We start from the raw sequence: 14,212 nt of genomic DNA, 5'->3' as shown, positions 1-14,212 counted from the left end.
AATCAGCAAGATTACCTGTTCAATGCAATTTTCAGAGAGATTCCACCAGAGCTTCGACCTTTAAAAGTATATTCTCTACATAGATTACTGTTTTTCTGCTGCAAGTGCTCAAAGCTGGAGTGAAGAGGTGAAATCAATGTGCACCTGAAGGCCTAGTTTTAGCTTTGCATTTAGCTTGTCTGAGTTCATTATAAATGCAGTACATGAACTCTGAAGTAGCAGTAGAGAGGAAGACCACCGCCATATGTCCCTGTAAGCAGGAGAAAAATTGTATGCTTCTACTTCACTTCACACTGCATGTACCATGCTCTGTGGATGTCTTTAGTAAATAATAATATATATTTTATTAAAAGCAGGCTGCAGGTGATGCTGTTTCTTACTGTTTGTCATTTCTGTTGTTGACCTCTGAAGGGCATACCGAAAGTGTTTAATCAGAGTCTGTTATGCATATGGCAGATAGCCCTGAAATTTGCTACCCTAAATGTTGTAGGGGCTAGTCTTGTTTGTGTTGACCATATATTTTTAAGGATATTGTTTCTGGAGGTTTTCCATGGTCTTGAACTTTACAGGCTTCATTGCATTTGGAATTTTAAGCTGTCATTATATTCCATTTCAAAAATATGATTGAGAGAGGCCTGTGCTCTAATCTTTGTATTTTTATGTATGTTCTAAACACCCACTGGGAAACTTCACAGCAATACATCTAAAATATGTCCTAGCCTAGAGCTTTTTGCAAAATTTGCATACAAATTCACAAATATTAGCCACATTGAGAGATTATATTCATTTTAATCCCAACGACACCATGCTAAATAACTCCTTGCCTGTACACTTGTATTATTAATTATTATTATTTCTTTTTTAAAACTTATGTGAAAGGCAGGGTAGACAACTCCTTGCATCAAGCCTCATTTCACTTTAAGTTTAGTGCTTGAAGGCTGTGCATCAAAGCATTTTGTACATCATTAGTTTGTTCCTTGCCAGACTATGTGATACCCACACAAATATTGCCATCTGCTAACTTCTGTTTGAAGCAGCTGTTGTTGAAGTATTCCAGAATTTTAATCGTTATCTAGATTTCTAAATGCCAAAGCCAAGATACCTTTCACCTCAGTGCAAACAGAGGAGCTTCTTGGATTGCAGGGCTGCCCTACAGATTGCTCATTTCTGCTTTTCCTTTTACCCATCCGTGTTCCACTTTTGCTCTCCAAGGTGATAACTGACTTGGTTAGCATAGCTTTCTGTGAGATCATCTGCAAGGTAAGGAGGATTTGAGACTTTGACTTAAATCATATGAAGGGAAAACAGGAGTGAAGGGTAAAAGAGGTGAGTTGTCTGCTGTGCTGTGATGGTCTGGAGCTTGGGCTCTTAATTTTAAGGCAGTATGCAACTGAACGGATAGTAAATATTATTTATTTTGGTATAATGATTCTTAATGGCCTTACATTTTAAAAGAAGCTGCTTTTAGGATTTAGGAGGTGTGGGTCAGATTGCATTTAAATACTGAAGAAAATTGGACAGCTTTGAAAGAGATAAAATTATGAAGAACCAGTATCACAGAATCATAGGGGTTGGAAGGAACCTCCAGAGATCATAGAGTCTAAGCCCCCTGCCAAAGCAGGTTCCCTACACCAGGTTGCAAAGGTAGGTGTCCAGGTGGGTCTTTAATATCTCCAGAGAAGGAGACTCCTGGGCAGCCTGTTCCAATTTTCCTCACACAACCATGGAAAGATACTGATTTAAAAAAAAAAAATTACAGGAAAAAGTCTTCCATAGCTGATATGTAACAGGTGTAGAAATTCTGTCCTCCATTTTCTTGAATCACCAGGGAATTTAACTTCTAAGCTATAGAAGTGATTTAGTAGGATATACTGAGTGATATAGCAGTGAGATGTAGTATTCACTACAAACACTGAACTTGGTTATTGCTTTACCAACAGAAGAGTGAATTTTTTTCTAGGGAATTCAGTAATAGTAATTTTATTGTGGTTTTTTTTTTTCTCCCTGTCAATGGATTTTCGCCATTGATATGGCATGTAATAATTGTGAATTGTAAGCTGTAACTACAGTAAACAATTGTATATTGCTGAAAATCATAATTCCTCTTAGGAGTTATTGAACGGGAAAAAGCTGGGGGACTTGCTGTTATAGTAGTGGGTAAAATGTGGCCCACTATATATTCTTGTTATAGCTGAATACTGTTGGTGTGGGATTTCTGAAAAACACAGCACAATGTATCTATGAAATCAGTGGGTACGTTCAAAGCAAGCTTAACATGAAGAGTTCATATAGCACTTCTCCATCGTCTGTTTGTACTCATTCCTGAAACTGATAAAGAGAAGCCCACTCCGCTCCAAAATTCTAACAATAAAATTTCTGTTTCCCTAAATCTTAAAAGCTTGTTTTTCTATTCTGGAAGTCTTGTTATTTTTCACATCTTCTTATATTGGGTAAAGATTGTATTCATGTTTGCCACATGGTGCTTAAAAATCTCCTGTTGCAAAGACTGGGGTATTCTACTAGGAACTGCTGATAAGGGATGCTCTTTGGGAGCAGTTTCCATTGTGGGAACTGATGTGTGCAGGTGTGACAAAGAAGTGCTTTATTGTGATTCTTCTGTAGCTTAAGGTTCTTGCACATTTGTGGCAGCTAAGGAAGTTGTGTGGGCTGGTTGTTTAGGCGTCCTATGCAGAGTAGAAGATATATGGGATATGTGTCTCTTTAAATGCTGCTTGATATGACATTGCTGATGTCTCCTGTCACTGGGGCTATGTATTTTCTGTTCCTTTTTGTAATCTGCCTGCTCACTTCTGGCAGGGCACTGTGGGTACCCTTTCAATTGAAGCAGTGCTGCTTTTTCACAACCTGGATCTCAGTCCTAGGTTTTCACACAGCTATCATCACTGATTTCATTCAGATAAGAATACAATTCAGTAGTGAGCCACATTTGTCCTTTGTTAATAGCCCTACAGAAACAGCACAGGAGATGAATTTGGATGAATATTCTGAAACACAGTATAGATGAAGACAAATGTTCTCTGTATTCTCCTTACTTATGTTTAATGCATATTATTTATTTTTTAAGACTATCAATCCAGGCAAGAGAATGGGTTTCTCTAAAGCACTTTGTTTTCCCTCTTCTTTGGTTTCAATGAAGGCAGAGACGTGCTGGAGGCACCCACACTCTTTTATGCATATCTACTGCTGTTTATCAATCAGAGCTACAGTCAGCTCATCAAGGCACTTTGCGACCTTTGTAATTTGCAGTTGCTGGTGAATATTTTCCAACTTAAGTCCAGGTTTTTTTGGGAAGATGTGAACATTTTTTTTACAGAAAAAGTTGAAAGAATTGAGAATATCACAATAATGCTAATTTAAAACAGGGGAATCGGCTCACTCACACTAGAGTAAATCAATAGTGATTCTGTGAAAGGAAATATCATTCTGGCGGTAGAAAGACAAATATGAATAGGAAGAGAACAACCAACTTAAAATCTTATCCTTTGGGAGGCTCAATGCATGTGTCAAGCCTGACATTTCTTGATTGTTTTCTGTGTTGGAAAAGAAAAACTATATGCCTCCGTTTTTTGTTTGTTTGTTTTTGTTTTTTGTATCAAGTGTCATCTTAGTATGAAGTACGTTGATGCATTCATTCTGCTTGTACTAGAAATCACAGCACGTTGCAGGACATTCTGATGACTTCTTATGAGCTCTGCCAAATGGAAGGAGCCTGCAAAGGCATGGCATTGCATCAGTACTTCTCTTAACAAAACTTTTGATAGGCCAAACATAAACAAGAAACTGTCTCATTCAAGAGCCATTTGAAATTGAGTTTATGTGTGTTACACCAGTAGCATTCTGGCTTGTGTATTGGAACTAGACCATTGAAGATGCCTGATTTTATTAGATCCACTTGTATAACATTTATATTTCTGTGGGCTTTAAAGGAGATAGGTACATATGACTTTCTGAATTGGATTAGACTATTGATTGATGAAGTCAGATATCTTGCTTCCTACAATGGCTGTAACCTAATGCTTCAGTACTTCACAGCTGCAAATAACAGCTATTCAGCTGTGGCCAATGGTAAAATATTGAAGACAGAAAGTAAGTTGTGCCTGCTCCTATGACAGTATCAAGATTTTAAACAGTCTGTCCATATTCACTGACTATTGGCTAATATTGCCTTAAAAATGTAGCTCCAAATATTTCCATAACTGTACTTTTAAAAATAACATAATTATATTTTGCAGACAATATTTATTTATTTATTTTTGTAAAAACACAGAAATATCTATTGGGTTTGAACTGCAGGTTAGAAAAATTGAAATTATTTCCTCCCTCTCCCTTACATAATCAAATAATGAGATATTAACCAAGTGTATCTCAAAAATGAGAAGAAGAAACTGCAGCTTGCTGTGCCAAGTGGAAATATTTCAGGTAGTAAATTTTATTCTGTTGCAAATCTGTCAGCTTGAGCCCTCAGCCACCAGCTATAGATTTAATCAATGATTGGAGTTGGATGAATAATTTAGTTTGATTTGTTTTCTTCCAGCTTGTGAAGTCAATGCTAAGGTTTTCAACTTCTTCACGTATTTATCCACACCACTCCTGAACCCTTTTAAAGCTGTGCTTCTCTCCCTTTAGATAGTGGTTCCAATAATATGATCAGGTCCTGCCTAAATAGAAGCAAATCAGGAAGGCTGTGCAAGGGCAAACCTGCAAAATTCTGCCTTGACGTTTCAGTCTCTGGCTTAGGTGGTTACACAGGTTATATTCTAACAGGGCTGATGTGAATTGCATAGTTCCCATGGACTCTGAAAAGAACATGCTTGCTGGTTCCAGTTCTTGCTTTTGAGAGTGAAAAATTCAGACTTGTTCATGAAGTTCTGAAATGTTTTCCATGTCTGTCTCCACCCCATGTCTCTTGCCAGTTAAATGACTGAGAATTCAAAGCTGACTAATGTTGCATTATAATTATTTGTATGAATGTTTATTCAAACCTTTTAATTTCAGCTTTATCCTTAAACTTCAGGTTGGTCTGGTTGAATTGTAACTATAGTATAAGAAAGATGTCAGTTTAGGCTTTCCATTTTGGATGTTCTTGATTAACAGTAACAGTTAATTCACGTCTTCCACTTGAAAACATGACATGATTACTTAGTGCAAGAGAAACTTGATGAAAAATGCTGTGACTTTTGTGGTGGGGAGGGTCATCCATTTTGAAGTTTATCGTGTCTTTGGCTGTTCTATAGCAGTCCTGTTTCTGGGCTATAGGACCATCCTATGTTTGATCTTCATATTTTCAGCTTATGCTTTCAGGTTCTGTCAGAATCGCTTGCTTTATGGGTTAATGTGCCTTGTGCCTTTCATTCCCTATTAGACGTCAGTAAAAGCCAAGGGGCAATATTCAATACAATCTATTTTTGAAAGCTGAACAATATTTCCTTTTTATTTATTTATTTTTTTTGTTTCTTTAATGTTTCCTTAATAACTTTAATGAAGCTGTTTCTAGGTACCTTCCGTCCAGATCCTACTCTTCTCAGTGAACACATTTAGCTACTGACATCAAGGAAACAAAATTATACATTTTAAAAACAATCAAACTGTGACAGTTAATGGCATTGTGATGAAACAGGCATAAAGTAGGCATATTGTGGGCAGCAGAAGGCTGATGATCTTAATTATTCATTTTCATGCTTTTAGGTGCTTGGATTTTTAATGTAATGTAATAGGTACCATTTTATTGCATTGTTACATTTAGTGCCTTGAAGTGGATTTTGGAATATGTGTGATAATTTGGCTGTTTGTTTTGGTAATCTGGCAATATTTGGATGAAATGCAGGAACAGGTTGTAAAGTGAGGTGAGCAGAGGGTCAGAGGGATGCAATTTGCACACCAGTAGAAGGTGCAGCCACCTTAGTTTACAAAAGGCTCTGTCAGAGAAAACAGGCAGGAAAGCTTCTGCTGTTTTGCTGCCCTGCATTTAGCTTGTTTCTCCAAGTTGCTGTGATCTGCTTAGTAGAGATGGAGTCATCTCTTGTATTCATCCTCACATGTATATCTTCCTTCCCATTCAATGGGACTGTTGCTGCCCTTGAAATATATGTTAATGTCGCACAGGAGTGAGAGAACACCCCTATATCTTTATAAAATATTTTCTGGACTGTGGAGCTAGCATGTTAGATGAGGATGTGGGGACAGGATCTATTTTTTGTCCGACTCTTCTATCATGTGATACACTGGAGAAGAATCAAGTCTCTCTTTCTCCTCTAGCATACCAGTCCTCATCTCATTGTATAAAGAAATTAATGCTTTGAACAATCTGTTTGCTGAAAGCAAATTACATTAAGATCCAGCTGCTTATAAGTCAGTGGAAGAATTATGCATTTCACAACAACTTTGAACCACCTTGTTCTTTTGAGTTATTTGGGTACAGAATTATTCAGATTCACATTTGAGCAGTGATTCTCTCCTCTTTGCATGGAAATGATTGGAATTACTTCAGTTTAGTCCTGTCTTCAGGGCAAAGATTATAATAAGTTTTGGATTATGGTCTGAAAATATATAATGCCTGCTGTTTAACTGCAATGGAGAACATTTGTTTTTCATGGATACTGAATGCTAGCATGGATTGTACTTCTCAGTTCTTATTTATCTTTCAGACCATTAAATCCGACATTTAACTCTGTGGGAAATAGAAGCCATTTTGTAGCACATGCTTATGAAGTCATTAGAAAGGCTGAGGTACATCAGTAATAGCCATCTATTAATGTAATTATTATATTTAGTAATAGGCAGCTTGCTTGCAGGCTTGGATTTTCTTCGTGCTGTCAATGGAAGAGCCACTAATTCCAGTCTTTCCAAAAGGACAACAGAGCTTTTAACTCCCTTCAGATGTAGACAGCCAGAGATGTCCAGAGCATCCTCCCTCTCTGCAGTACTCTGCCCAGCAGCATTGGGAGTGAAAAGTAGATGTTAGATCAATGTTTGCTGCAGCCCATTCACACATTGATGTCTCATGAATAAGATTTCTTACCCCGCTATAATCCCAGTGTAGATTTTGAGCCTTCTGGCAGAGATACTGAGTGAGTGCTGGGATTGTGAGCAATTTAGGAAGCTAGCCTTGCTCCAGAGATGCTACCTGGTTGGCAATCAGACTCCTCAGAAGGGCTCATTATCATTCCCTAATGTCATATTCCCATCATAAAGCAAAACAGCTTAATCTAATGCAAACAACATGTGCAAGATATTTGACTGTCTGGTTTCACCTATTTGAAATATAAATATTTAAAGACTAACTTATGGAATATTGTTTTTCTAACACACAGCTCTGTGTTTTTTCTGAGATGCAGCAGCTAGCCATCTGCCTCAAGTATACAAAAGCACCCATGTTTTCTATAACTCAAGTGTGCTCTCATGTAATGGGGAAAAAAAAAGTTCTAGTTGCTTTCTGAAAAGTGACAGTAAATAATTCTATTTTCATGCTAGGGATATTGAATTAGGCTGTCTCTTTTGAGTGATACAGTCTTACAGTCTCCAAATTGATCCTGTCTCTACAGATCTATTGAGCGCAGTGAGTTGCTGCTGACCTAGCTGCAGGCAGTGTCCATCCCATTCCCAGTGATCCATGAGAAAAATAATCCAGCTCCTATAATCCTTCCCTTGCTAGGCTGAATTTGGCAGCTTGCAGACATACAATCGTAGATTAGCTACTTCAGAAAGGACTGTTTCAGTGTTCTTTGGAGTAGGATGATCTTAGAATAAATACAGCCAGTAGCTGAAAGCCTGACTAAAACAGGTTGGAATGGAATCATTTGTCTCAAATTTCTCTCTTTTATTTCTCCCTTTTATCTAAATTAGCAGCTGTTTTCATGAGCACTTGTTCCTTCTCTTATCTAAGAGGTTATTTCTGAGATCAATAGGATAGCATTCAAAATGAGAATGCATTTCACAGAAACACAAGTTGCTGTCATAACACCATCCTTCTCCCTAAAACCCAGTGCATCTTTATGCCACGCTGTTCCTGTAAAATGGCTGAATCTGCTCCCTTTTTCCTTCCTAGATCTTTTATGGCCATAACATATATTCCATTTTAACACCAACTTTGTGACTGCCAGTCTTGCTACCTCACAGCCATGTGGATTTTCCATGGCAACATAGGGTGTCTTGCCCTTGGGGGGAACTCCAACTCAGTGAGGTAAATCTGCAGCTATGTTAATTGAGTAGTCTACCTTATTACCTTATGCTTCAGCCTGCTCTGAGTCATCTGTTGTTCTCTCCTTCTCTTGTGAAGTAATGATCTGTGCTTCCCTTTGTTTTTCACTTAATTCTGAAGTATTAATAGAGCTTTTTCTTGACTTTTTTTTTTTTATTTTGCTTTTCAAACTCATTTAACTTCATAGTCTTTCTGACTGTGTTACTGCATTCCCATGCCATTTCTTTATATCCACCCTTTTGTCCTTTCATGATTCCTTATCTTAAATGCTAACAAAGAAAATCTTATTTAAAATAGATACAAATTATTTGATTTCTTTTCTAACTTTTATAGCAACTATGTAATTTTTTGTATTCTTAGACATTAAAATAGTCACACAATGCCTAAATTAAGTTTGGATCTTGTAAATTCTTGTCACAATGTAAAGGATTTTCTCTTTGAGTTTGTCACCATCTACTTTCAATGCAGCTGTGATTATGTGCCAGTTGAGTATGATGTTCTTACTGTGCAACAATACCTCCTGGGTTAACACTGGTACGTGAACATCTATGCCTCTACAAACAGCTTTGCAACTAATATCCACAACTCAGTTCCTGTGGCTTTTCCCCTGTGTCTTAGATGAAAACAAACTCATCAGCTCAGTTGGTTTCATTGTACCTGGTGTTAGTGGTGCCGCTGTTGTGATTATGCCTATGATTTTGTTGAATATAAGGTACATATGTACAAATGCTTGCCTTCCAACAGTATCAGTAAGTGAGCCTTTCCTAAGTCATTGCATGACTTCTCTGTAACAGATGTGTGATCCAAGGACTGAAGGTAGACAAGTTTGACTCCTATTTCTTCCAGGTTTGGCACAGTTAAGGTATCTTATTTGAATCTGTAGAAAGTAGTCAGTCTAATTACATCACTCCTTCTTTCACCTGTGCACTTTTTTATTAAACTTATAAGTGCTATAGCTGGTATGAATACATAAAACATTACATTTTTAGAAAATTGCATCTTCTCAGAGAAGAGGAGTTGCTGTCTTTATCTAAATAAGGAGGGCATTTAGTGTTTAAATAAAGAGATCTTCAGATTTAGTCAAAGAATATACTTCTGACTTATTTACATGAGCTCATTTAAGGCTTGCTTGCTCAGATGCTGAATAATTTGCCTCTGCAATTCCTGCATTAGCATGTTTACAGTTTACCTGTAGGAAAAGAGACCTGAGAACCTGGAGCTGAGTGGTAGCAAACAACATTTTCCTGAGTGCTGGTTCACTGGGAACCAATGTGTGAGCACTCCTTGCTGTTTAAGGTTGAAGTCAGAGAGGGCAGCTGAAGTGAACTCCAGCAAAGCCCATAATTCACCTGTTTGACTTTATGGTGAAGCTGCTGAGAACTGATTGCTTTTTTACTTCATCTCACACAGACTAGAGTGCTCACATGATGCAAAATGAAACATGAAGTGAGCAGCTTTGCCTTGCCCATTTTCTCACTAGGAACTGAGGCCAGATACTCCAGCTGAGGAAGTAAGAGTATGTCTTTAGCTCGGCATTTATAGTAACTGATCCAGTGCTGAATGTCCTGTGATATGCAGAGGGACAAACAAGTTCTTCCTGCTCCCCTTTTTCAGCAGCTTTCCATGCCTTAGGTGTGAGACAAGCACCTGAACTTTGTTGAACTCTGTAAACAGGAAAGGCTTTTATTGCTGCCTTCTGAGAAGGCAATCTGAGTAATTTGTTTGATTTGTTACATAGCGTCAACAAGTTTATATCTGATCGTGCAAGACCAAAAAGACATTTGAAACCTTGGATGTTTTCTCAAGTAGCACAGTAACAACATTCTCTGATACATTAGGGAAAATACTTCTGAGTCCGCACTTAGATTAGGCATACACATATTTCTACTGTGGTCAAATGCTTAGATTGCTATGTGCATGCACAGTATTTGAAAGAGATGTTTTGCTTGTGGTAAACAATACTAGTTAGCTGTAATTTTTGTTCTAACATTGAATCAAAAAGATAAACTTGGAATTAACTGCTTTAACTAAAAAGGGGAAAAGGTGAATCTATTCTGAAGGTCTCAGAGTATTTTTGAACTCTATTAAAATAAATGCATTCACAACTGCAAATCCCGGTCGACACAGGGAATTAAAGCCACAACAGAGATAAATGCTCAAAACATGGGGCTTCCTTGGCACTTCTTAAAGCAGAAAACTTACAGAATTGATTACAGCATTTTTTTTCTCTTTTTTTTTTTCTTTTTTTTTTTTTTTTCTTCTTCTACAATCAAAAGTTATCCTACCTAGCATTGTTTTCTGATGTAAGTGTATTCTACAACAGAGGCTGAGGAGACCTTGAAAAACGCTTTTGGTAAAAGGAGAAAAGAGGGTAGGGAAAAGAGACAGGAAATAAACAATGAGGATGGAATGGAAATTGATAACACCTACTAACCATAATACTTATTCATTTTCTAGGAAATTCAAGTGACCAAAGGTTGCAGAAGGAGAGACAACAGAGTTTTGGCTGTGTAGTCTTAGACCACTAGTGACATTTGCACTATTTTATGAAAATAAAGAGATTTTCATCTACCCTAATTCTCTGGAGATAACCCAGCAGAATTACCATTCCTCTAAGAATTTTAAGGAAACATGCTAGTTTGTCTCTGATTTATGGAGAAAGAATCTCTGCCATCATGGACTTGCACTATAAAATCTTCATTATCCACAACAGATTAATCTTAAGGGAGTTTATTTCATACATTCCTAATTATCATCAGTACCAAGTGCAGGTACACTAGATTTATATAAAGCTGTGGCAATTGCTTACAGAAACAAGTTACACAATGTACAGAAAGGAGAACAGGCATATTGTATTCTTGTGTAATAATCAAATGATCAAAAAATGGCTTAAATAGAGAGACTTAATCATCTGAAAGTGTTTTTGTAGATGTGGAAACCAGGAAAATGCATTTGTGAGTGAAAAAATAAAGAGTAAAGCAAAACAATCAAAACAGAATTAGAGCAGAAATGCATGCCATGGGGAATTTCTTGATAATTCATGCTTTTAGATCACAGTGTTGGGCTTGTTTTGACTATCTTTGATGCTACTTATAATTCCAGGAACTTATTTTTAGACCAAAAATTCCTGAGGCTTGGTTTTCTATGAGGTAGGTTTCTTGGTTCATAGGTGATAACATTTGAATGTTTTATTAGATTTACTGAAAGCTGTATTAAAATACCTGTATTGCTTCAGATTAAACAGCAGTAGAGGAGCATTGTTTATCTAAATAGTTACTGAAAGTTGTTACTTACAGAGAAACTGGGATCTTGTACTGTAAATTCACAACATAGAAAACATTTTCTGAAGAGTGACTAGTGACTTAGCAGCAAATAATATGTAGCTAAGTCTTGCTGCAAATTGTTCTCATGCTTAGCTATCAGGCTCCTGTAAGTATTTTTAAAGTTAATGGAAAAGATTATATATATATATATATATTATATATATATATATATTATTATATATTTGGTCTCTGTCAATAGTGATTCACATTTCCAGCTCTTCATTGCAAATAAACAAAAGATCAAGAAATCAAGGGGGGAAAAATGGTGTTCTAAAATGTTTGCCTGACTTTAATCAGCAGGGTTTTAAGCAAAATGTTTAATATTTTAGAGCTCCTGGTAGAAAATTGTGAGAGCTTGGTATGTGAAACTATTGAGGTATCTCTTGCAGGGGCTTAAATATAGCATATTCACATTAGGAATTTCTATAAGAATCTTGAGAGATGGCATGATATAACTTGCCTGTAATTGCTTTAATGCTGTCATGTATGGGTCAGTTTTCAGAGTTCAAGCAAGATCACCAACCTGTGAAATTCATGAAGAATCTTCCTGTTTAACTGAATGTGAATGAGTCTGAGTCCCCTGTAAGTACTCTGTCTTCAGAAACTATATCTATCTATCTATATATACATATAGCATGTATCCAAGAGTTATCTTTTCACCTGGGAGAGTTCATCCATTTTCCATAAAAGAATTGGAATTATAAGTAGTGGATCAGAAATCAAGCATACTCAAAACATTTGGCTGCAAATTAAGTCCAAAGAGTCTGGCCAGATTTTATTATATTGAGCATAATACTCCTTTGTTTGTGTCTGGATATCTATATTTACAAGTGGAGCCATATTCATTCTCCTAACACTTCACCATATATTCACATTTTTGTAGATGGTATATCAGAAATTCCACAATAAGATTATATTACTAGCATATCACCACATTACTCGTGTTTCTCTTGCCTATTTTATTAGGTGACTACTATGACATTTACATTTTCATAAGTACTGTAACTAACAGTTTTTCTGTGTAAGTTTAAAATCTCTGATTTCTAGAGTATGAATATCTGTGCTATCTACATTTTTGGAAGAATTTACAGAAAATGTAAATATACCTTTATCTTCTGAACTTGGCAAATCAATGAGCAACTGAAACTAGGGACCTAAATACCTCAGCATCATTTTTCCTGATCTAAAATTGAGACTTGCATGAGGTGGAAAGGTAGAGCAGGTAGAGGAGATACAAAACTAAAAATAAATAAATAAATACAGAAAACAAAATCAACGCTGCTGTAGACTGCTATTCCCTTCTTTGTCCTAATCAATAACTGTTGATACAGTTGAGAGAAGATGCTTGAGAGCCTGCTGTCAGAACTTGTAGCAATGTAACTCTTCCTTCTTTGAAGAATTGCACATTTTGATCTATTCATTTATAGTAAAGAAGCGGTGATGTTTGAAAGCCTTTGGAATATGTGAGATGGAGTTATTCAGTCTTTTAGGGGACTCCAGGTAATTTTGGTGTACGTTTCTAGGTGTTTCCTAACTTCTTCAATCAGCTGTCATTTGTAAAGTACTTAGAAGATATGAAACATGTTGTAAGTGCCCTATATCATAATTAGTAACTTACTGATTTCTTTTTATGTGTGCATTGAGTATTTTGGGCAGGAAATAAGGAAAAAGCATTCGTGTGAATCAGAAGGTATGTTGTGATGTGATGACTTCTTCAGAAGATTACTTAAAGAAAGCCATGAAGGAGATGCCTTATCTAAGAATGAAAGCATGGTGACTTCTGAATATTACATCACCAAATGAGGAACCCACAAGCAAGACATAATTTCTACTGTAAGTACTGATACCATACACAAGTATTTAATTTAGTTGAACTTTGGTATTTCTAATCAGTTTCCATGGCTTGAGGTGAGAAGGAGATAATTAAATTAACTGATTAATTACATCGAAGAAAGGCCTCAATGGCATATGCATCAGTTATAAATAATGGTATATTATTTTAGTTCTTTTGAAATACTTTTTTTTTTTCTTTTTTTTTCCCGTATTAAAGTCTGATTAGACACAAAGTTGTGTATGAGTTGATTGAGTTGATGAGTTGCTACATCTGAACAGTATTATTTAGGAAAATTTGTCAGTTATTCTGTAGACTAGTACCGAGAATGCTTCTTTGGCAAGCTGGACGTCTCCTTTGATATGATCATAAATTTGACTGTAATACTGTGCATATTTATTTCCTTATAAAAATGTGATGGTTAAGTTGGAGCATGGAAATTAGGAAAATGTGGAGTAGATGGGTATTTATCCAAACAATCACTTAAATCATACTTTCACTTAGTCACATTAGTGTAAGTAGTCCTGCTGTAAATAATATATCTATTTTTTCCTGGGGAATTATCAGCAGGTATATAAGCTTTGGGAAGTTTTCTCAAGCCCTGAAGGAAAATCCTATCCAAAAAGGAAGACTGAGGAAAAAAACTTATACTGTACTGCATAAAATAGAAAAATCTATTTGCACATTGGGGTGTATCAAAAAGTGTCGCCAACAGGCCAGGGGAGGTGATCCTCCCTGTCTACTCTGGTAAGGGCGCATTTAGAATACTACATCCAGTTCTGGGCTCCCCAAATAAAAATAAAGACAGGGATCTCCTAGAAGGTGTCTGTTGGAGTGCCA

At 36.5% G+C, this 14,212-nt stretch overlaps 1 protein-coding gene across 4 annotated transcripts in view; it reads left to right on the top strand.

Moving 5' to 3' along the window:
* KCNK2 (potassium two pore domain channel subfamily K member 2) overlaps positions 1-14,212 on the top strand; it is a 168,003-nt gene that overhangs the window by 56,018 nt on the left and 97,773 nt on the right. For 3 of the 4 annotated variants that reach the window (XM_015857335.2, XM_015857337.2, XM_015857334.2), the window contains 2 exons: positions 12,037-12,123; positions 13,186-13,374. In XM_015857335.2, coding sequence (XP_015712821.1) covers positions 13,341-13,374 — 34 coding nt within the window. In that variant the 5' untranslated portion in view covers positions 12,037-12,123; positions 13,186-13,340. The remainder of the gene's footprint in view (positions 1-12,036; positions 12,124-13,185; positions 13,375-14,212) is intronic. The other variant, XM_032443321.1, reaches the window with a different exon arrangement.

The sequence above is a fragment of the Coturnix japonica genome, chromosome 3 (assembly GCF_001577835.2).
Source record: "Coturnix japonica isolate 7356 chromosome 3, Coturnix japonica 2.1, whole genome shotgun sequence".
In the NCBI taxonomy this organism is placed as follows: domain Eukaryota; kingdom Metazoa; phylum Chordata; class Aves; order Galliformes; family Phasianidae; genus Coturnix; species Coturnix japonica.
Note: the sequence above shows the minus strand (reverse complement) of the source record. Positions and strands in the feature narration are given on the sequence as shown.